Here is a 23,013-nt window from a genome sequence, read left to right as displayed (position 1 = left end):
GGAGGACTTCCTGAGAGAAGCTAATGTCCAGATTTTTGGAAAAGGGTTATTCCCCTGAGTCTCTGAATTTGACCATGCATGAAGTTGATGGGAGAGACAGAAGTGAACTGCTGGCCCCACAGCCTAAAAACACTGATGGGACCTCTGAACTGAAAGTTTTTCCTCTAAGTTTTCCTTCTTTACTTAATTTTCTACTCAAAACTATGCTATCAAAAACATCATGAGGAAACATTGGGATATACTCGGGAATAATAGAGTCCTGGGACCTCTATTACCTGAGAGGCCCCAGGTCACTTTCAGAGGAGTTCCCCCGGTCCGATTGCAAATTGCCCCTAACATTGTCACTCCACCAGAAACACCAACATTTTTTACTCAACTTAAGGGTTTTTATCCCTGTAAAAGATGTGCAGTGTGTTCTATAAATTCCCTCAAGAACAAGAAATACACTTCTTTTCAATCCAATGTCACCTTAAAAAATTATGACATTGATCAATTGCTTACTTGCACTACAAAAATGTGTATGTAATTACTTGTCCCTGCGGCCTACATTATATTGGCCGCACGGTGCGCGCATTTCAAGTGCGCATGAAGGGACACATTGCAAATATAAAAAAAGGTTTTCCAAAACATAACCTTTCGAAACATGATCTTTTTCATGCTTGAGGTCATTGTAACCGTATTAACGGACAGTACTCAATTGTCTCGATCTTTTTCATGGAAGGAACCCAGTGGGCACATCATTTATGGCAATTCAACATTTCTGTCCCCACTGCAGAGGTGACAATGTTAGAAGAGGCATTTCCCATCTTGAAACGAGATGGATTTTTGACTTTAAATCCTACAGACCTTTTGGCTTGAATGTTGACTGGGACATCAATTCATTTATTACTAATAGCTTAGTTTTGTTTTATGGTGTTAATCATTTTTTGTTTGGTGGTGTAGTATGTTTCAGTCTGATTGACTGGCTGGCCTCTATACATTTTATTTAGATGACAATATTTGTGTTAGTTGCAGTCTTACCTTTGTTGGATATGATTGCATCTTCCCGTATTTTTTATGAGCTCGTGCTGGAGATTCTTTTCTCCATTTTATATTCTTTTTTAAAAAATTTTTATCCCGGCATTATTTATATTTATTTTTGATATGCCATTTAAGGAGCTTTTGATGTGCCACCTTTATTTGCTTATATATTTGCCCGTGTTTTCATTGTTCGCCTATGCCTTATCTCATAGGTGTTGCATTATATACAATTTCTGTTTGACATTATTTATGCTATATTCATTAATATTTTATTTGCTTTTATATATTCATGTTCTATTCTGAATAATTCCCATTTTCGGCCCGGAAGTAGATGGGCTGTGTCACCAATACAATATGAGTCTCCTTTCGATTCGTGCGGGGTCCCGAATGTTGGTGCAGCTTTAAGTGAATACCCTTCCGGGAGGTAGAACGCATACTGCGCTCTTCCGCAGCCCGCTCTGTAATACTATCCGGTCACTTCCGGGGTAGCGGGCCGAGAATGACGAGTTTTGGTTTAGAGGAACATCACTTCCGGTTTCGAACTCCGGACAGAACTCGCTCTTGCCCGAGTGCCACCTCGTTCTCTGTACAACCTTATGGAAATTATCCTTATTGAGGAGAATGAGACAATAGTTTTATTTAGTTCTCGTACTATTATACATAAATGCCTTTTCTCTTACGTCCTCTGACAGTCGCCACCCACTCATTCATTCTGCACGTCTGGGTATTGGCCTTCTCCACAGGAGTAAGCTAGGCAGAAGATTTTGTTTGAAATAATCACAAAACCTTTGTATAGACACACCTACAGGGGGCTGTCCTTCTGGTCAATACCCCCAGCTAGCCTCATTCCCAATTCAGTTTTCTGCTGCCCAGCTTAGGAGTAGGCTGGGTTTCCCTGGCTGAGACTTGGGTCTCAGCTTTTTTCTTATTTTTATGTTTTTTTTCTAAAAAAGTGTTTTTTTTTCTTTTAAAAGATAGCTTTTTATTTTCGCCTTCGCTTAGTTAGTCGGACTTTAGAAGACTGCAGCGTTTGCAGAGCTGGGCCTCGCACTGGTTGTTCTAGAACCTTACGTACTCCCATCCTGCCATCGAGCGTTAGCAGGTTATTGGTACGCTAAGGCCTCGCAAACGACAGTGTCCTTGGCGTCAGGGATGAGCCTGCGAAGTTGCTATCTTCGCTGGGATGTCTCAATTGTGGTACGCCCGTGTGTTGCTAGCGTCCCCTTCGGCTGACGGCACCCCCACTCAGGGTGGGAGGTTTCCTGTCGCAGAGCAGTGCCCACGTTCGCTGGACCGGTGAGTACCATGCCTACCTCTCTGTCTCTGGACCATGTTTATTGGGGTGTGTATGTGGGCCCCCTGTTTGGGGATGACAGTTCAGGTATAGGTTCTGTGATATCCCCCTCATGGCTGTAGGTGTGGCTCCTGTGTGTCCCTTCCCTGTCCCTGCGGGGGCGCTGTCTGCCTTGTATGACCGAGGTGTGGGGGGGTGTGGGGGTCTCCTACGTCCCAGGGTGCTTGTGCTGCTCTGTGGGGGCCAGTGCATGGTGTTTGGGGGCCGCAATTAGCACTAATCCGCGCGGCCGCCATTTTGGGTGTGGGCAGGCTGTTCGGCCTCATAGTGTGGGCAGCACCCATTTTCTGTCATCCTTTTTGGCGCAGATCGGGCGCCATCTTTAGTGTGGGCGTGATGTCCTTTGTGGGCAGCGGCCATTTTCCCAGGGCTTTTCTCCCCATTGACTTCTATTGGCAACCATTTTCTTGTGGCTCAGGGCTGGCTTTGCCTCTAGGGCCGTGAGGTCACTTCCTCCTTCTTCGCTTCAGATCCTCAGCAGCACGGGCAAGTATAAAACACTGTGGGGGGCATTTTACTGGTTTCTCTGGCCTGGATTCCTGCTAGCAAGGGACAAGGTCTCCATTTGCGGTGCAGGTTTGCGGTGGGGGCCGCGGGAATCGCCGATTTAAAGGGCCAGCGTCACTTAGTTTGTGTATTTCTATTATGGAGTCCCAGGATAGCAAATTCCCCACAGACCTGGTGGGTGGTTCAGGTACCCCTGAATCTGATTCCATAGCCTCTTTATCTGCTGCACTTGCGACTTTAGCGTCAAAAGTGGATTTGCTGATGTCTGACCGGGTTTCTAAAAAACGGCCTATGCCCTCTGTCTTCTGATTCAGAACCAGATATGGTTGCCACGGACAACGTTCACCCTGAGGGATCCCTGTCCTCTCAGTCGGAGGTGGAGGAGGAGGATTTATCCTCTGGGTCAGTGTGGGACCGCGCTGCGGTGGACGCACTTATCAGCTCTGTTAAGGAAACGTTAAATTTGGATGATGAGCCCCCCCTGTCGGGTAAGCGTGTTTCCTTTGGGACCCGCAAAGCCCCAAAATCGGGTCAGGTTTTTCCTTGTCCCGAGTAGTTTCACGAAACAGTGAATAACCAATGGCGCCGTATCAAACATATGTTTGTGGTGCCCAAGAGGTTTTAGCATCGTTATCCCTTTGTGGATCCGGTGGACTCTCGCTGGACTGCGGCTCCTAAGGTGGACCTCACTGTGTCCAGGTTAAATAAAGCCACTTTAATGCCCGTGGAGGATTTTCCGGTGTTTAACTACTTGCCGCCCGCCCGCCGTCAATTGACAGCGGGACGGTGCGACCATTGTTCTGGGAAGACGCCACATGACGTGATCCCAGAAAAGCAGGGCAGGCGCCCTGCACTGCTGGTGTCGGGGTGTCACCGGCAGGGGGGAAACAGCCAATGGGCATGGCTGTTTCCCACGTGATCGGCTGTGTTCCAATGACACAGCCGATCACAATACAGGAGCCCGGAAGATGACCGCGCATGCGCGATCGGGAGCGCGCAGCGCTGTCATGTCGGTGGCGCTGTGTTCCATAGGAACACAGCTGTCACCGGCAGTAGTAAACAGTCACTGACAGTGACTGTTTAATAAGTGATCGGCTGTGAATCCATTCACAGCCGATCACAAAATGTAAACAAAGAGCAGTAACTCACTGTTACTAGCTCTTCTCCCCTCACACAGTTTCCAGTGTGAGGAGAGCAGAGCTAGAAATAGTGAGTTACTGCTCTGTGTACCTGTCAAATGTAAAATCACACCTATAAAGGTCCCCACACAGTCCTCAGCCCCCCCAATTGCACCTGTCACCCAACAGTCACCTCATCAGTGCCCAGAAATTGACACCCATAAGGCTACGTTCACATGTGAGCGTAGCGATCGCGGGCAGAATCACCGCGATTCTGCCCGCGATCCAGAAATCATTGCAAATTGCGGGACGCCTGTGCGTTGCCCGTGATTTGCAATAGCACCCCAAACGCTGTGCGATGTTGCCGCGATTTCCACCTGCCGAATTGCGGTAACATCGCGCAAACAACACATGACGCCCAAAAAAGGTACAAGAGCTTCTTTGGGGCGTCATGCGTTGTTTGCGTGATGTTACCGCGATTCGGCAGGCGGAAATCGCAGCAACATCGCACAGCGTTTGGGGTGCTATTGCAAATCACGGGCAACGCACAGGCGTCCCACGATTTGCAATGATTTCTGGATCGTGGGCAGAATTGGGCTAAATTTACTGTTTTCTTATTTTTTAGTTCAAAAAAGTGAATTTTTTTCAAAAAAATTGCATTTGGAAGACTGCTGCGCAAATATGGTGTGATACAAAAATATTGCAACGATCTCCATTTTATTCTCTAGGGTCTCTGCTAAAAAAAAAATATATAATGTTTGGGGGGTTCTAAGTAGTTTTCTAGCAAAAAAAATGATTTTAGCTTGTAAACACCAAGTGTCATAAATAGGCCCAGTCTTAAAGAGGTTGTAAACCCGTGCATTTTTTTTCACTCTGCAAGAGAAAGTCATAATGAGCTAGTATGCATCGCATACTAGCTCATTATGCAATACTTACCTTAGAACGAGCCCCCGCCGTGCCGCTCACTCACCTCTGACGGGCGACATGTCCATTCGCCCGTCTCCCGGGATCGCGGCATCCGGCCATCTGATTGGCCGGAGCCGTGGTGATGTCACGCACGCGCGCGAGAGCCAACAGTCACGGCACGGGACTCTGAAGGAACGGCACGAGTGGCCGTTCCTTCAGAGCGCATGCGCCAGTGACGTCACTGGCTGCATGTAAGGTAAATATCTCCTAAACTGTACATGTTTAGGAGATATTTACAGTACCTATAGGTAAGCCTTATCATAGGCTTACCTATAGGTACAAGTTGTAGAGGAGGGTTTACTTCCTCTTTAAAGTGGATAAATGGACAACTTTGTGAAAAGTGCTACTTGGATGTTAGGCCTATGTATGTGGCCAGGCTGTGAAAAAGTGTTATACATGTGGTATCGCCATACTCGGGAGGAATAGCAGAATGTATTTTGGGGTGCAATTTTTGCTATGTACATGCTATGTGTTAGAAATATTGCATAAATGGACAGCTTTGTGTAAAAAAAAATATGTTTTCATTTTCTTTCCACACTTTCCAAAAACTTGTGGAAAAAAATGACATTCAAAAGACTCATTATGCCTCAAAAATTATATGTTGGGCTGTTTACTTTCCAAAATGGGGTCATTTTATGGGGGTTTCCATTGTCCTGGTGCTCCAGGGCCTTCAAAAGTGCGATAGGTTGTCAGGAAATTATATGTGTAATTTGTGCTCCTAGAATGCCGGACGGTGCTACTTGGATGTTAGGCCTCTGTATGTGGCCAGGCTGTGAAAAAGTCTCACACATGTGGTATCGCCATACTCAGGAGGAGTAGTAGAATGTGTTTTGGGGTGTAGTTGCAAGTATACATATGCTGTGTGAGAGAAATAACCTGTTAATACGTCAATTTGTAAAAAAAAAAAATCTTCATTTTTGCAAAGAGTTGTGGGAAAAAATTACAACTTCAAAAAACTCACCATGCCCCTTATTAAATACATTGGAATGTCTACTTTCCAAAAAGGGGTCATTTGGGGGGTATTTGTACTTTCCTGACTTTTTAGTGTCTCAAGAAATGAGATAGGCCTTCAGTACATCAGGTGTGGTCAAGTGTGATCAATTTTCAATGATTAGCACCATAACTTGTGGACTCTATAACTTTCACAAAGACCAAATAATATACACTTATTTGTGTTATTTTTACCAAAGATAAGTAGCAGTATAAATTTTGGCCAAAATTTGTGAAGAAAAATTACTCATTTGCTAAATTTTATGACAGAAACAAAGAAAAATGTGTTTTTTCACAATATTTTCAGTCTTTTTTTATTTATAGCACAAAAAATAAAAAACCCAGTAGTGATTAAATACCATCAAAAGAAAGCTCTATTTGTGTGAAGAAAAGGACACAATTTTTTTTATGGGTACATTGTTGCATGACTGAGTAATTGTCATTCAAAGTGTGAGAGCACTGAAAGCTGAAAATCAGTCTGGGCAGGAAGGGGGTGAAAGTGCACTGTAGGCAAGTGGTTAAAGACCCGGCGGATAGGTGGGTGGAGACCCTTTCCCGTCACATCTATCTGGTTGTGGGTTTCTTGCCGAAGCCCTTGTTCACTTCGGTAATGGTCTCTCAGGCTGTTGCAGAGTGTGCCAAGACGCTTAGGCGCACTCTAATTGCTGACTCCGCCTCTTCGGCTGTGCTGGAGATGGTGCATCAAATGGCTCAGGCCGTGCTGTACCTGTGTGACACGGCCTTGGATGAGGCCCCTTTAATCACACGGCTGTCGGCGGTCGTGGTTGCAATCCGCCACATTACTTGGTTGAAAAGCTGGTCGGCCGACCAGTCTTTTAAAAAGACAGTGACTGACATCACTTATGCGGGTTGTCGTCTTTTTGGGGACTCTGGATGAACTGATCAAAGGGCTCACTGGGGGCAAGAGCACTCTTTTGCCCCAGGTGGCTAGGGGAAAACCATCCCGTGCCAAGCGGGTCCCTCTTTTAAACCTAACCAGGGGTCCTTTCGTACCTTCAGGACACAGGACTAGGGGAAGTCCTTCAAGGCCTCTGGTGGCCAGAAGAAGCCATGGGCGGGTAAGTCCAAAGGCGGCCACGCTAGCACTGTGGCCCAGTCCACCTCGTCCTGAAGGGACGCCCTCACCCGTCTCGGGTGGGGGGACATCTGCTTTGTTTTCCCGAGCCCTGGCTGTCCAAGGTTCAGGACAGGTGGGTTCAAGAACTCATTCGTTCAGGGTACAAGATCGAATTTCGGTCTCGCCCCGCAGACAGGTTCTTTCCCTCAAATATTCAGTTAACTCCCGATCGTTTCCGGGATCTCCGCTGGGCGGTTCAGGATCTCCTCGTCCAAGGGGTGGTCGTACCGGTTCCACAGCGGGACAGGTTGTGGGGTTTTTATTCCAATCTGTTCACAGTGCCCAGAAAGGAGGGCAAGGTGCGTCCGATTCTGGACTTGAAGTTTCTAAACCGCTTTGTGCGGGTTCAGAAGTTTCAGATGGAATCCCTCCGGTCGGTGGTGGCATCCCTGAGTCCAGGGGATTTCTTGGCTTCCATCGATCTCAAGGATGCGTATCTACACATCCCTATCTACGAAGGTCATCAGAGGTACCTCCGCTTCGCAATCGCGGAGGAGCATTATCAGTTTGGGGCGTTTTCGCTTCGGCTCCAAGGGTTTTTACCAAGGTGTTGGCCCCCTGTTCTAGCCTTGTTAAGGGTACAGGGGATTGTCATCCTCGGTTACCTGGACGATTAAGGTCGAGTTCCAGTGCCACTTTGTTGCGCAATCTGTCAATCGTGGTTCAGACGCTCCAGGATTTCGGGTGGACCATCAATTTTCAGAAGTCGGCCTTGTCCCCTTCGGTTCGTCTCTGCTACCTGGGGATGATTCTGGACTCCGCCCAGGTGAAGGTCTTTCTTCCGGAAGATAAGCTCCGGATCTCGCAGGACGAGGTCAGGTCCCTCAGGAACGACGAGTTCTCTTTGCTTCGGACCTGCATGCAGTCCCTGGGCTTGATGGTGTCGGCTTTTGAGGCAATCCCATTTGCGCAGTTTCACACGAGATCTCTTCAAGCGGAGATTCTGGTCAAGTGGGACAGACATCCTCAGTCCTTGGAAAGGAAGATTTCTTTGAGCCCCCAAGTGAGATTGGATCTCCAGTGGTGGCTCCAGTCTCCGGCTCTGAGGGAAGGCAAGTCCTTCCGACCTTTGCTGTGGACTGTGGTCACCACGGATGCCAGCCTGTCGGGCTGGGGTGGAGTTCTGGGCAAGTTGTGTGCCCAGGGCACTTGGTCGGAGGGGGAATCCTCCCTGCCAATAAATGTCTTGGAACTACGGGCAATCGGGCTCTGTTTGCTCCGTTGGTCGGATCGACTTCAGGGCTGCCCAGTGCGTGTACAGATGGACAACGCTATGGCGGAGGCTTACATCAATCACCAAGGAGGCACCAGGAGTGCCCAGGCGGCCAAGGAAGTGGCCGAGATTCTGTCCTGGGCCGAGACGCAGGTCCCAGAGATTTCGGCAGTTCACATTCCGGGTGTGGAGAACTTGCAGGCGGACTATCTGAGTCGCCAGACCCTGGACCAGGGGGAATGGTCCCTACACCCAGAGGTGTTTCAGATGCTGTGTGCGCGGTGGGGATCCCCGGATGTGGATATGTTCACGTCTCGTCTCAGCAACAAGGTGGAAAGGTTCGTAGAACGAACGCGCGACCCTCTGGCAGACACCTCGGACGCGTTGGTGGTGCCTTGGCATCGGTATCGGCTGATTTATGCCTTTCCCCCGATTCAGCTGTTGTCCAGATTCCTCCACCGGTTGGTCTCGGAAATGAGGTTGGTGATCCTGGTGGCCCCATATTTGCCGTGTCAGTCTTGGTACGCGGACATCATGCGAATGGTCTTCGAGCCTCCTTGGCGGCTTCCGCTTCGAGACAATCTTCTGTCTCAAGGACCGATCTACCATCCTACTTTATGGTCGCTGGTTTTGACGGCGTGGCTGTTGAAAGTCAAGTCTTGAGAGACAGGGGTCTCTCGTCGGCAGTCATTCCTACCTTGCTCCAGGCCAGGAAGGCTTCCTCTGGTAAGATTTATTATCATACCTGGATGGCTTATTTCGCCTGGTGTGAGTTGCATGGGTTCCAACCCCGCTCCTTTTCGGTGGCGAGGGTGTTGGCTTTCCTGCAAACCGGTGTGGATCAGCGTCTTGCGCTGACCACGATTAAAGGCCAGTTGTCTGCACTGGCCATTCTGTTTCAGCGTCCCCTGGCGTCAAATTCCTTGATCCGCACCTTTATTCAAGGGGTACGCCATCTGGCTCCCCCTAGGAGGGCACCCTTGCCCCCTTGGGACCTGAATTTGGTTCTGTCCGTTTTGCAACGTCCTCCCTTTTGAGAACATCTGAGAGATTCCTCTGCCTGTGCTGTCACGGAAAGCTGCCTTTCTAGTGGCGATCACATCCTGCCGCTCCCCCTATCTGGTGGTTCATAGGGATAAAGTGGTCTTGCGACCTCATCAGTCCTTCCTTCCGAAGGTGGTTTCAGACTTCCACCTCATTGAGGACATTGCGCTGCCTTCACTGTGCGCGAAGCCTAAGCATCCTAAGGAGTTTGCTTTGCATTCCTTGGATGTGGTCCGGGCGATCAGGGTCTACCTGTCATCTACTGAATCCTTCAGGGAGTCGGATTGTCTTTTTGTCCTTCCTGAGGGACCCCGAAAGGGTACGGCTACATCTGCGGCAACCATTTCAAAATAGATCAGACAGACGATTGTGCAGGCCTATTCGATTAGGGATCAGGTTTCCGCCTTTCCCTGTCACAACGCTCTCTACCAGACCGAATAGTGCATCTTGGGCCTTCCGCCATCAGGCGTCAGTGACTAAGGTGTGCAAAGTGGCGACCTGGTCGTCCGTGCATACCTTTACAAAGTTTTACAAACTTGATGTATTGGCATCAGCAGATGCCTCTTTTGGCCGCAAAGTTTTCAGTGCGGCAGTGCCTTAGGGGAGACAGGGTAGTTTTTTGCCTGTCTCCTCCTGTTGAGGTTTCTTTCTTGTTTGTTTTCCTGGGTTCGCTCCTGTTCAGCTCTTTGTTGCCCAGTTTTTGTCTGGATCAGAAAAGATTCTTTTCTCTGACCTGGGTGCTGCGTTGCCTCTTTGATGGTTGCGTTTTCCCACCCCACACATCTACACTGCTTTGGGACGTCCCAGACGTGCAGAAGGAATGAGTGGGCGGCGACTGTCAGAGGACGTAAGAGAAAATAGAATTTTTGTAAGAACTTACCGTAAAATTATTTTCTCTGAGTCCTCTTACAGTCGCCGCCCCCGCCCCTCTTATAGTATAGGGGTAATAGTACCCAGCAGTGAGATCAGGGGAGAGTATAGGGTCCATAGTACCTAGCAGCAGGGTCAAGGGTGAGTATAGGATTCTTAGTACCCAGCGGTGGGGTCAGGGGAGAGTATAGGGTTCATAGTACCTAGCAGTGGGTTCAGGGATGAGTATAGGGTTCATAGTACCTAGAAGTGGGGTCAGGGCAGAGTATAGGGTTCATAGTACCCAGCATTGGGGTCAGGGGTGAGTATAGGATTCATAGTACCTAGCAGTGGGGTCAGGGCAGAGTATAGGGTTCATAGTACCCAGCAGTGGGGTCAGCAATGAGTATAGGGTTCATAGTACCCAGCAGTGGGGTCAGGGATGAGTATAGGATTCATAGTACCCAGCAGTGGGGTCAGGGATGAGTATAGGATTCATAGTACCCAGCAGTGGGGTCAGGGATGAGTATAGGATTCAAAGTACCCAGCAGTGGGATCAGGGGTGAGTATCGGGTTCATAGTACCCAGCAGAAGGGTCAGGGGTGAGTATAGGGTTCATAGTACCCGGCAGTGGGGTCGGAGGTAATGGTACTCATTATCAGCAGGGCCCATTGTGAGTATAGGGTTGGTACCGAACACACACACAAACCCCCCGTGTTTTGTACACAATTTAACTCTTTGCTTGCTTTGTAGTTCCTCTAGCAATAAATAAAACGGTGGGAGAGGATGTCACTCTGGAGCCGCACTACACCGGAGATCCCTCAGAGATAAAATGGACGGTGAATGGTAGAAAACTGGTGGACTGCAGGCTGAACCCCCGGGAGGATCCTACGTTTTACCTTCTTCAGGACAGAGCAACTATCAGTCATATGAATGGAAATCTGGCCATAAGGAAACTGACTATAGAGGACTCCGGCTTCTACAAGGCAGAGGTGACCAGGAATAATGGTATTCAGGAAATGGGGATAAATGTCACAGTGCTCGGTAAGTATGATTTAAAATAATTTACAACGTATCATAAATCCCATTAACCATGTGAGAACTCTCAGATGGAAGCTGTAATTTTCTAAGTTTTGGTATGCATGCTAGGTTGTATGCAGAGACTATTCATGAGATTTCTGATATTTCTACAAAGAGAATTTTCTTCACAAAGCAAACCACCCCCCCCCTCCCCCAATAGATTGTAGATAGAAGGGGGTCACTGTCTACCTTCCATTTATGTTACTGTAGTACAATGTAACAATATCCACATTACATTCCAATCAGAAAATTACAAAGGATTCCCAATCTTATTTTTCCCATTTCTATAGAAATAAACACAATAATCAGATCTCCTCGTACTCCACTGTATTCTGAAATCTTTTATTACACTTCTAGATTTTATTTTAATTTATTATACAATAAATCTTCATAAATAGGTAAAATTACTGAATCTCCCCATCTATATTCATGTCATTACCACTGGTGTACCCTGCGAGGGTGCAATGTGTGCGGGGCCCTGAGGGGGGATGGGGCCCATGGTGCGCCCAGAGACACAGCACAACATGGAGGATCTGATGTCACAGTCCTGTCCCTCAGTCACTGAATGAGCTGCAGCCCTGCCTCTCATTGCCCACAGCTTATCCTGGCACAAGATTCCTATGTAAGGGCCTCGCTGGGTCCCACATGGACACTGACCACATATTTATGTCTTTACATGGTGCCTCCCCTGCTGACAGCTTCTGCGCCATCTACCTGCCACCTGTTTCACAGGGCTGAGGAAGAGCTCTAAAACTCCTCCATGGTTTTGTGCTACAAATCTGACAAGCAGAGCAGATCTATGAGAAGCAAAGTCACCAATCCGTGTGCCCCCCACATAAAAGAGCCATGCTGCAGCCTCCTTAAAGACACAGATGGGAGCTGTGCATGAGGGTGAGCTGGGGGCAGAGGTAGGAGCTGTGAAGGGGGGTGCTGGGTGCAGAGGTAGGAGCTGTAAAGGGGGGTGCTGGGTGCAGAGGTAGGAGCTGTGAAGGGGGGTGCTGGGTGCAGAGGTAGGAGCTGTGAAGGGGGGTGCTGGGTGCAGAGGTAGGAGCTATGAAGGGGTGCTGGGTGCAGAGGTAGGAGCTGTGAAGTAGGATGCTGGATGGAGAGGTAGGAGCTGTGAAGGGGGGTTCTGGGTGCAGAGGTAGGAGCCGTGAAGGGGGGTGCTGGGTGCAGATGTAGGAGCTGTGAAGGGGGGGTGCTGGGTGCAGAGGTAGGAGCTGTGAAGGGGTGTTGGGTGCAGAGGTAGGAGCTGTGAAGAAGGTTGCTGGGTGCAGAGGTAGGAGCTGTGAAGTAGGATCCTGGATGGAGAGGTAGGAGCTGTGAAGGGGTTGCTGGGTGCAGAGGTAGGAGCTGTGAAGGGGGGTGCTGGGTGCAGATGTAGGAGCTGTGAAGGGGGGTGCTGGGTGCAGAGGTAGGAGCTGTGAAGGGGGGGTGCTGGGTGCAGTTGTAGGAGCTGTGAAGGGGGTTGCTGGGTGAAGATGTAGGAGCTGTGAAGTGGGGTGCTGGGTGTAGAGCTAGGAGCTGTGAAGGGGGGTGCAGGGGTAGGAGCTGTGAAGGGGCGCTGGGTGCAGAGGTAGGAGCTGTGAAGGGGGTGCTGGGTGCAGAGGTAGGAGCTGTGAAGGGGTGCTGGGCACAGAGGTAGGAGCTGTGAAGTGGGGTGCTGGTTGCAGGGGTAGGAGCTGTGAAGGGGCTTGCTGTGTGCAGAGTTAGGAGCTGTGAAGGGGGTGCTGGGTGCAGAGGTAGGAGCTGTGAAGGGGGGTGCTGGGTGCAGAGGTAGGAGCTGTGAAGGGGGGGGTGCGGAGGTAGGAGCTGTGAAGTAGGATGCTGGGTGCAGAATTAGGAGCTGTGAAGGGGGGTGCTGGGTGCAGAGGTAGGAGCTGTGAAGGGGGGTGCTGGGTGCGAAGGTAGGAGCTGTGAAGTGGGGTGCTGGGTGCAGAGGTAGGAGCTGTAAAGGGGGCTGCTGGGTGCAGAGATAGGAGCTGTGAAGGGGGGTGCTGGGTGCAGAGGTAGGAGCTGTGAAGGGGTGCAGGGGTAGGAGCTGTGAAGGGGCGCTGGGTGCAGAGGTAGGAGCTGTGAAGGGAGTGCTGGGTGCAGAGGTAGGAGCTGTGAAGGGGGTGCCTGGGTGCAGAGGTAGGAGCTGTGAAGGGGTGCTGGGTGCAGAGGTAGGAGCTGTGAAGTGGGGTGCTGGTTGCAGGGGTAGGAGCTGTGAAGGGGGGTGCTGGGTGCAGAGTTAGGAGCTGTGAAGGGGGTGCAGGGTGCAGAGGTAGAAGCTGTGAAGTGGGGTGCTGGGTGCAGAGGTAGGAGCTGTGAAGGGGGGTGCTGGGTGCAGAGGTAGGAGCTGTGAAGAGGGGGGTGCTGGGTGAAGGGGTAGGAGCTGTGAAGAGGGTGCTGGTTGCCGGGGTAGGAGCTGTGAAGGGGTACTGGGTGCAGAGGTAGGAGCTGTGAAGGGGGGGGGGGGTTGCTGGGTACAGAGGTAGGAGCTGTGAAGAAGGGTGCTGGGTGCAGAGGTAGGAGCTGTGAATGGGGGGTGCTGGGTGCAGATGTAGGAGCTGTGAAGTAGGATGCTGGGTGCAGAATTAGGAGCTGTGAAGGGGGGTGCTGGGTGCAGAGGTAGGAGCTGTGAAGGGGGTGCTGGGTGCAGAGGTAGCAGCTGTGAAGGGGGTGCTGGGTTCAGAGGTAGGAGCTTTGAAGGGGGTGCTGGGTGCAGAGGTAGAAGCTGTGAAGGGGGGTGCTGGGTGCAGAGGTAGGAGCTGTGAAGGGGGTGCTGGGTTCAGAGGTAGGAGCTGTGAAGGGGGGTGCTGGGTACAGAGGTAGGAGCTGTGAAGGGGAGTGCTGGGTGCAGAGGTAGGAGCTGTGAAAGGGGGGGGGGGGTGCTGGGTGCGGAGGTAGGAGCTGTGAAGTAGGATGCTGGGTGCAGAATTAGGAGCTGTGAAGGGGTTCTGGGTGCAGAGGTAGCTGTGAAGTGGGGTGCTGGCTGCAGAGGTAGGAGCTGTGAAGGGGGGGTGCTTGGTGCAAAGGTAGGAGCTGTGAAGGGGGGGTGCTGGGTGCAGAGGTAGGAGCTGTGAAGTGGGGTGCTGGTTGCAGAGGTAGGAGCTGTGAAGTGGGGTGCTGGGTGCAGAGGTAGGAGCTGTGAAGTGGGGTGCTGGGTGCAGAGGTAGGAGCTGTAAAGGGGGGTGCTGGGTGCAGGGGTAGGAGCTGTGAAGGGGCGCTGGGTGCAGAGGTAGGAGCTGTGAAGGGGGTGCTGGGTGCAGAGGTAGGAGCTGTGAAGGGGGTGCTGGGTTCAGAGATAGGAGCTGTGAAGGGGGTGCTGGGTTCAGAGGTAGGAGCTTTGAAGGGGGTGCTGGGTGCAGAGGTAGAAGCTGTGAAGGGGGGTGCTGGGTGCAGAGGTAGGAGCTGTGAAGGGGGTGCTGGGTTCAGAGGTAGGAGCTGTGAAGGGGGGTGCTGGGTACAGAGGTAGGAGCTGTGAAGGGGAGTGCTGGGTGCAGAGGTAGGAGCTGTGAAAGGGGGGGGGGTGCTGGGTGCGGAGGTAGGAGCTGTGAAGTAGGATGCTGGGTGCAGAATTAGGAGCTGTGAAGGGGTTCTGGGTGCAGAGCTAGCTGTGAAGTGGGGTGCTGGCTGCAGAGGTAGGAGCTGTGAAGGGGGGGTGCTTGGTGCAAAGGTAGGAGCTGTGAAGGGGGGGTGCTGGGTGCAGAGGTAGGAGCTGTGAAGTGGGGTGCTGGTTGCAGAGGTAGGAGCTGTGAAGTGGGGTGCTGGGTGCAGAGGTAGGAGCTGTGAAGTGGGGTGCTGGGTGCAGAGGTAGGAGCTGTAAAGGGGGGTGCTGGGTGCAGGGGTAGGAGCTGTGAAGGGGCGCTGGGTGCAGAGGTAGGAGCTGTGAAGGGGGTGCTGGGTGCAGAGGTAGGAGCTGTGAAGGGGGTGCTGGGTTCAGAGATAGGAGCTGTGAAGTGGGGTGCTGGGTGCAGAGGTAGGAGCTGTGAAGGGGGGTGCTGGGTGCAGAGGTAGGAGCTGTGAAGGGGGGTGCTGGGTGAAGGGGTAAGAGCTGTGAAGAGGGTGCTGGTTGCCGGGGTAGGAGCTGTGAAGGGGTACTGGGTGCAGAGGTAGGAGCTGTGAAGGGGGGGGGGGTTGCTGGGTGCAGAGGTAGGAGCTGTGAAAAAGGGTTGCAGGGGTAGGTCCTGTGTCTGTGTGGGGTGTGGTTGGGGGAAGGTGCAATGCTCCTTTTAGCACATGGCACAGTTTACTTTTTTTTTCTAAGCTTTATTCGAAGTGTCAGTGACACTGCATTGGTGTCGGTGCAGAACAGTGCGTTGTGTTGTAATGACATCCGGCGCCCTCCAGTGGGAGGGGCAGTAATGCAGCGTACATCACCCCAGGTCACCACATATAGTGTGATTGTCCCCTGATATAACCAGAAAGAATGGTGAAGATCTGTGTAATCCATATATGACAACCAATCTGCAGCTGCTCTCCTGACCATTTATGTTTGGTAAACAGGTCGGAAAGAAATCTCATTGGTTATTATGGTTCCTTTTTATGGATTTAGAATTTTATTTCAATAAAAGTACAAAAATAAATGGAGGACCTTTTTAGATTGATATTTGGTTACAGTACAGAATGTCTGCACAGTAAATAGCTCATACAATGTCGGTGAAATCATAGAAGGAAATGGAGGGCGCACCGGCCTAGTGCATTATTCTCAAACCATGGCTTTTAGGCCTCATGCACACGGGACGTTTTTACAGCGGCTGTTTTTGACATCAGACATTTTTTTCTGCAGCCAATAATCTCCCCACATGTCCTCCTATGGCTCCCCGCATGTTCTCCTATGTCCCCACAGCATGTTCTCCTATGGCTCCCCGCATGTTCTCCTATGTCCCCCCAGCATGTTCTCCTATGTCCCCACAGCATGTTCTCCTATGGCTCCCCGCATGTTCTCCTATGTCCCCCCAGCATGTTCTCCTATGTCCCCACAGCATGTTCTCCTATGTCCCCCCGGCATGTTCTCCTATGTCCCCACAGCATGTTCTCCTATGTCTCCCCAGCATGTTCTCCTATGTCTCCCCAGCATGTTCTCCTATGTCTCCCCAGCATGTTCTCCTATGTCTCCCCAGCATGTTCTCCTATGTCTCCCCAGCATGTTCTCCTATGTCTCCCCAGCATGTTCTCCTATGTCCCCACAGCATGTTCTCCTATGGCTCCCCGCATGTTCTCCTATGTCCCCCCAGCATGTTCTCCTATGTCCCCACAGCATGTTCTCCTATGTCCCCCCAGCATGTTCTCCTATGTCCCCACAGCATGTTCTCCTATGTCTCCCCGGCATGTTCTCCTATGTCTCCCCAGCATGTTCTCCTATGTCCCCCCGGCATGTTCTCCTATGTCCCCACAGCATGTTCTCCTATGTCTCCCCAGCATGTTCTCCTATGTCTCCCCAGCATGTTCTCCTATGTCTCCCCAGCATGTTCTCCTATGTCTCCCCAGCATGTTCTCCTATGTCTCCCCAGCATGTTCTCCTATGTCTCCCCGGCATGTCCTCCTATGTCCCCCCGGCATGTTCTCCTATGTCCCCACAGCATGTTCTCCTATGTCTCCCCAGCATGTTCTCCTATGTCTCCCCAGCATGTTCTCCTATGTCTCCCCAGCATGTTCTCCTATGTCTCCCCCAGCATGTTCTCCTATGTCCCCCCAGCATGTTCTCCTATGTCTCCCCGGCATGTTCTCCTATGTCTCCCCAGCATTTTCTCCTATGTCTCCCCTGCATGTTCTCCTATGTCTCCCCAGCATGTTCTCCTATGTCTCCCCCAGCATGTTCTCCTATGTCCCCCCAGCATGTTCTCCTATGTCTCCCCGGCATGTTCTCCTATGTCTCCCCAGCATGTTCTCCTATGTCTCCCCTGCATGTTCTCCTATGTCTCCCCCAGCATGTTCTCCTATGTCTCCCCAGCATGTTCTATGTCTCCCCAGCATGTTCTATGTCTCCCCAGCATGTTCTCCTATGTCTCCCCAGCATGTTCTCCTATGTCCCCCAGCATGTTCTCCTATGTCTCCCCAGCATGTTCTCCTATGTCTCCCCAGCATGTTCTCCTATGTCTCCCCAGCATGTTCTCCTATGTCTCCCCAGCATGTTCTCCTATGTCTCCCCAGCATGTTCTCCTATGTCTCCCCAGCATGTTCTCCTATGTCTCCCCAGCATGTTCTCCTATGTCTCCCCAGCATGTTCTCCTATGTCTCCCCAGCATGTTCTCCTATGTCTCCATGCACACACAGGCTGTTATCAGCCGTTTTCGGCAGGGGCGTTTTCTACCTGGGAAAAAAACAAGAAAACGAGTGTGTTTTGAGTAGCGTTTTTCAGCAGTAAAAACGTTCTAACGTCAAACGCTGATAAATGCCAAAAAAACGCTGCTAACTGGCATTTTTTGACATTTTTTATCACATCGGTTTTTTGTTAAGCCTGGGTTGTGTTTGGAGGTGTTGTTGATGGAACATAGCCTGGGGTCACACTGGTGCATGCTGAACACCGCATGTGATTTGCACCAAAAATGCACCGCATTCCTGTGCACATCACATGTGAGGTTTGTGGCATGCGATTTGAGCCATATATTTTTTATGACTCAAATTGCATCACATTTGTACCAAAATGTTGTAGGACCCTTTTTCCTCCACACCTAATCGCATTGCATGGGTGTGAATACCCATGCGATGCGATTCTGGCAAGCGCACTGCATTCTGTAATCTGTTTTGGGGTTTCGTTCATGGAACATGAAGCCCTGTTGACATTGTGCTGATTTGGCATGTCATTTGTCATGTTGATTCGCATATTAAATCTGAGCCTATTGTCGGCAACGGCACCGGTTCACACTGAGGACGGGGGAGAAATCATTCAGCTGAACGCACACAATTACAAACTCGAATCAGTGCGACTTCGGAGGGCGATTTGACAGACATCTGTACGGGTTCATGCACAGATGTCTATTGAAGTCACCAAAAGTAGTTCAGAAACGACTTTTGGGAATCAGTGCGGCACTGCAAAGTCAGGGTTGCACCAATTTGGACAGTGACGTTGCCGGCAATAGGCTCTGATTTGCCATGCGATTTGACATGTCAAATCTGCCCGATGTGAACGGGGGGCTTAATGTTCCATGAAGGACACCCCAAAACAGATTGCAAAGTGCAGTGAGCTTGACAGAATTGCATCAACTGGGTGTGAACACTCATGCGAGGCGATTTTGATGCGGGGGGAAACAAAGGTCCACATTTGCACCAAAATGTTGTAGGACCCTCCCCCGCACCTAAATCTTATCGCATAGCTGTGAACACCCATGCGATGCAATGCTGGCAAGCAATGCATTGTGGGAAAGTCAGAGTTGTTAAAATAGTAGAGAGGTGATTTTTAGCTAAAAACACTCAAAAACGCCAACCCAAAAAAGCTGAAAAACTCACTGCAAAGCTACTGGTGTTTTTCTAATGTCCCGTGTGCATGAGGCCTAAAAGTCAGGGTTTGAGGATATTGCACTTAGGCCGGTGCGCCCTCTGTTTGGTTTTATGATTTCAGTGTATGCAGACTTTCCTGGTCTTGAGAGGACAGCAAAGAGTGGCATGTCCATAGAAGCCAGGACGGGAATATAGGCAACTGTTACCTCCTAGGGTCCACTCCCCAGCACAGGAGGTTGTGCACGTTTGTGGATTTGGAATACAATGTTGGTGACTGACAGAGGATTTCAAAATAGTTAACATGGGCTCAAGGGGTAACAAGGCACGGATGGTAATTCCCCCAGGGGGTCACCCCAACCAAAGGACTAGGGGCGGGGCTACAAGGAACTCCGGCTAAGATTACATCATCTGTGCTAAAGTTGGGTATTATTTACATCTCGGAGAGCTTCCATTCTTCCAGTTTCTACATTTCCTCTACAAGGTATCATCTCTAGTTAGTATCATCTCTGCTCCCACACGCCACATTCAGCGTAGATCCAGGATTAAAGTGATCTTCAACCCTCTGGTAAAGATCAAATTATCTGCACACCTTTGTACACCATTTCCTCCCATCTCCAGTTTTGGGAAGGTCTTCCAGCTATTGAAATTTGCAGTTTGCTGTTTCCACCTGTAGGGGGCCCCCTTCTTCCTCCAGTGTCTCCCTGGGGTCTCCCCAGTCACACATGCTCCCACTGCATTGTACATTTAATGGGACATGTGCAATAGGGCCACTGGTGCCAGGGCCGCTGATTAGGGGGAACCACCAGTCCTCCTGTAGGGGGCCTGGGCACACAGAGGGGCCAAACAGCATGGGGGATGGGTGCAGAGGGGCAATTACAGAAGGAAGCCCTGTGTGGTTCTCTGCAGCAGCTGAAAGCCAGTTTCTCCCCCTCCTGCCAGCTTTCAGCTGCTGCAGGGAGCCTGCTTCTGATCCCCTCATCCCCATTTTCCCCCTATTTCACTGTGCCCCCCTTCCCACAGCGCTGTAGGCTTCCCTAACCTGTAAAAAAAAAAAAGTAAAAAAATAACCAATTGTAAAAAAAATTAATAATTAAACATTGTAATAAATAATTTAAAAAATTGTAAAATAAAATAGTTGTTACAATTTTTTTTAATGTTAAAAAATGTTTATTTTTAATTTATAAATATATATATAATTTTTCTTTTAATGTAAAAAACAAATAAAAAGGACAAATACAGAAAAAAATAAAGTCACACAGGTTCTCTGTTATGAATGTGTCCGCTAATAATGATTTTAGGGTATTTTTTGGTAAAAATGTCTTGATGTATTCGGTGGAGGGGTGGGGGGTGTCAGGTAGGCTGTACGGGGCCCCATGATTTCTAACAGCAGCCCTGACTGGTGCTGTCCTGCTGGTGTGTGCGCAGTGGTGGGGGAGGGGGGGAGCACATGCAGATTATGGGGCCCCTGCTGCTGCTTTGTCTGGCACATGTGCAGTATTGCCCCAGAGTGTTACCACATACGTGCCAAATGGGTGCAATGGCAGAGCAGAAGACCAGCGGCTGCACTGTGCATGCGCCAGGCAAAGCAGGAAGATTGACCCTATAATGGGCACATGCCAGCCAAGCCTAACACAGCGCACCCAGGAGAGCTGCTTCATGACGTCCCCTACTGTGCATGTACTGGACCCCTACTGCTGTGCATGAGGTGGGCTCATAACTGGAGGTTCAGGGAGGAAGATGGAGGAACACAGGAAGGTCAATAAATGGAGGCATCAGAAATTTAAGTATTTGTGGCACAAAAATAATGCATTTCATACAATTAGGGTGAGCCGTGATTCATAGAGGAGTTCTACTACTTTATATTATCCAGCCATTCCTTATCTCTGATCCATGGAGGGACCTTCAGCTCTGTTCTCTGCCAATCATAGCGCTCAGACTAGACTTTCCCTGACTCCTCCCACACCTCATTCTACCTTTAGTATTGCAGGGAGGGCTGTGTCCACCTCTTGTGATTGGCTCTTCATCCAACCTGATTTTCTTGTCATCTTTGTATTAATGTCAGTAATCTGTGACTCTTCCTGTGAGGTTCTAACACCAATCTCCTCTTCTCTCCTCTTCTCTCCTCTTCTCTCCTCTCCTCTCCTCTCCTCTCCTCTCCTCTCCTCTCTTCTCTCCTCTCCTCTCCTCTCCTCTTCTCTCCTCTCCTCTCCTCTTCTCTCCTCTCCTCTCCTCTCCTCTTCTCTTCTCTCCTCTCCTCTTCTCTCCTCCTCTCTCCTCTTCTCTCCTCTTCTCTCCTCTCTTCTACTCTCCTCTTCTCTCCTCTCCTCTTCTCTCCTCTTCTCTCCTCTCCTACAGAGCCCGGCCGTCTATCTGGATGGATCATTGCTCTTATAGTAATCCCGATTATCACCACCACCATCTCCATCTTCTACATCCTGTGGCGTTGGTACAATGAGAGTAAGTACAGTGAAATGTATCATTTACTTCCTACATTCAGTAAAAACTTCCTATTTTGTTCCATCAGTCTGTGTCTGCTGGTAGAGGATACAATGGATATAAAAAGTCTACACACCCCGGGTAAAATGTCAGGTTTATGTGATGTAAAAAATGAGACAAAGATCATTTCTGAACTTTTCCCCCCTTTAATGTGACCTATAAACTGTACAACTCAGTCAAACAACAAACTGAAATCTTTTAGGTGGAAATAAAAAAACTAAAATCATAATGGTTGCATAAGTGTGCACACCCTCCTATAACTGGGGATGGAGCTGTGTTCAGAATTAAGCAATCACATTCCAACTCATGGTAAATAGGAGTCACGACACACCTGCCATCATTTAAAGTGACAGTTGTATTAAAGACAAATGTTCCAATGTGTATGAAGGCCGAGGAACCCCAATAATGCCCCTCACCCTCCTCTCTCCAAGAGCTTGTTTACACTTGTGTCGCCCTCTGAAGAGCATTTTTAAATGTGTCCTTCTCACCTCCTTACCAGCTGTTCTGAAACCTGTAAAGCCTGCAGAACACGCATCAGAAATCCATGATATAAACGCATATAAAGAAACGTAGATATCCACCACGTGAAGAGAATCCGCAATCCTGTGACTCCACCACCATATATGCACTCACCAGAGCCCCATTATATATATATCAGTGATGGAGAACCTTGGCACCCCAGACGTTTCCCATGATGCTCAGATCTACACTGCAGAGTGCATGACTGTCATGGGAAATGTAGTTCCACAACATCTGGGGTGCCAACGTTCACCATCACTGATATATATATATATATATATATATATATATACAGTGCCTTGCAAAAGTATTCGGCCCCCTTGAACTTTGCGACCTTTTGCCACATTTCAGGCTTCAAACATAAAGATATAAAACTGTAATTTTTTGTGGAGAATCAACAACAAGTGGGACACAATCATGAAGTGGAACGAAATTTATTGGATATTTACTTTCAATAATGTTTATTGAAATTTTCAACATACACGAGTAAAAAAAAGAAAAATAACGGGGGTAACATAAGATAAAGAGCATAAGGAACAACGAGGGATACATGCGAGTACCAAGTCAAATTACGTATAGGTGGAATACAATATGCGTAGTACAGTAGCACAACAAGTGCGCATGGTAGGTCAAACAAGCATGAGATAAATCAATTATAACAAATTAGATTAACTGCTGTTGGAACTTTCAGCAAGAAGTGCAGAGAAAAAAGAGTAACACATCACAAACTAAATGTTGGTAGGATTATCAACAGGACAGAGTAAAGTATCTACTGTGCATCCAAATTGACCAGTATTTGGGGCCCTTAAGAGTAGAAAAGGTATAAGCTCGTTCTAGAGAGAATTGAAGATGAATTTGTCTCAGGGCCTCTAGATGCGAGGGAGCAATGGGTTGTTTCCAATACCTTGCTATGACTATTCTGGCTGCAATCAAGATGTGGGTCACGACTGTACGCATATGTACGCATATGGGGTGGGAAGGTTTCAGGTCCTCAAGAGAGTATTGCTAAGGCAGGATCAGGATTACGCAATATACCAGTAGTGTCTGACAAAATCTCAAAAATTTTTCCCCAAAAACTGGTCAATCCTTTACAATGCCAAAAGATGTGAGCAATCGTGCCCACCTGATCACAATTACGGCAGCAGAGGGGGCTTGGAGCGTCATATATCTTAGACAATCGATACGGTGAAAAGTACCAGCGATTTAGGAGTTTCTGCACCTGTTCCCAATGTGATACACATTTGGATGCTTTATAGGTGGCACGAATGGCTACTTGCTATTGCGTGTCCAAAAA

The 23,013-nt window shown here is 49.4% G+C and overlaps 1 protein-coding gene across 1 annotated transcript in view; it reads left to right on the top strand.

Moving 5' to 3' along the window:
• Positions 1-21,773, top strand: part of LOC309546591 (uncharacterized protein) — a gene marked incomplete at its 3' end in the record, with an annotated part of 231,220 nt that extends 209,447 nt beyond the window's left edge. Inside the window, exons 3-5 of the mRNA XM_082246339.1 lie at positions 10,953-11,243; positions 21,060-21,161; positions 21,700-21,773. Of these exons, the coding sequence (XP_082102465.1) occupies positions 10,953-11,243; positions 21,060-21,161; positions 21,700-21,773 (467 nt within the window). The remainder of the gene's footprint in view (positions 1-10,952; positions 11,244-21,059; positions 21,162-21,699) is intronic.
• Between the last annotated feature and the right edge of the window lie 1,240 nt (positions 21,774-23,013).

Source organism: Pelophylax lessonae (genome assembly GCF_965119305.1).
Source record: "Pelophylax lessonae genome assembly, chromosome: 2".
NCBI classification, from domain to species: Eukaryota; Metazoa; Chordata; class Amphibia; order Anura; family Ranidae; genus Pelophylax; species Pelophylax lessonae.
Note: the sequence above shows the minus strand (reverse complement) of the source record. Positions and strands in the feature narration are given on the sequence as shown.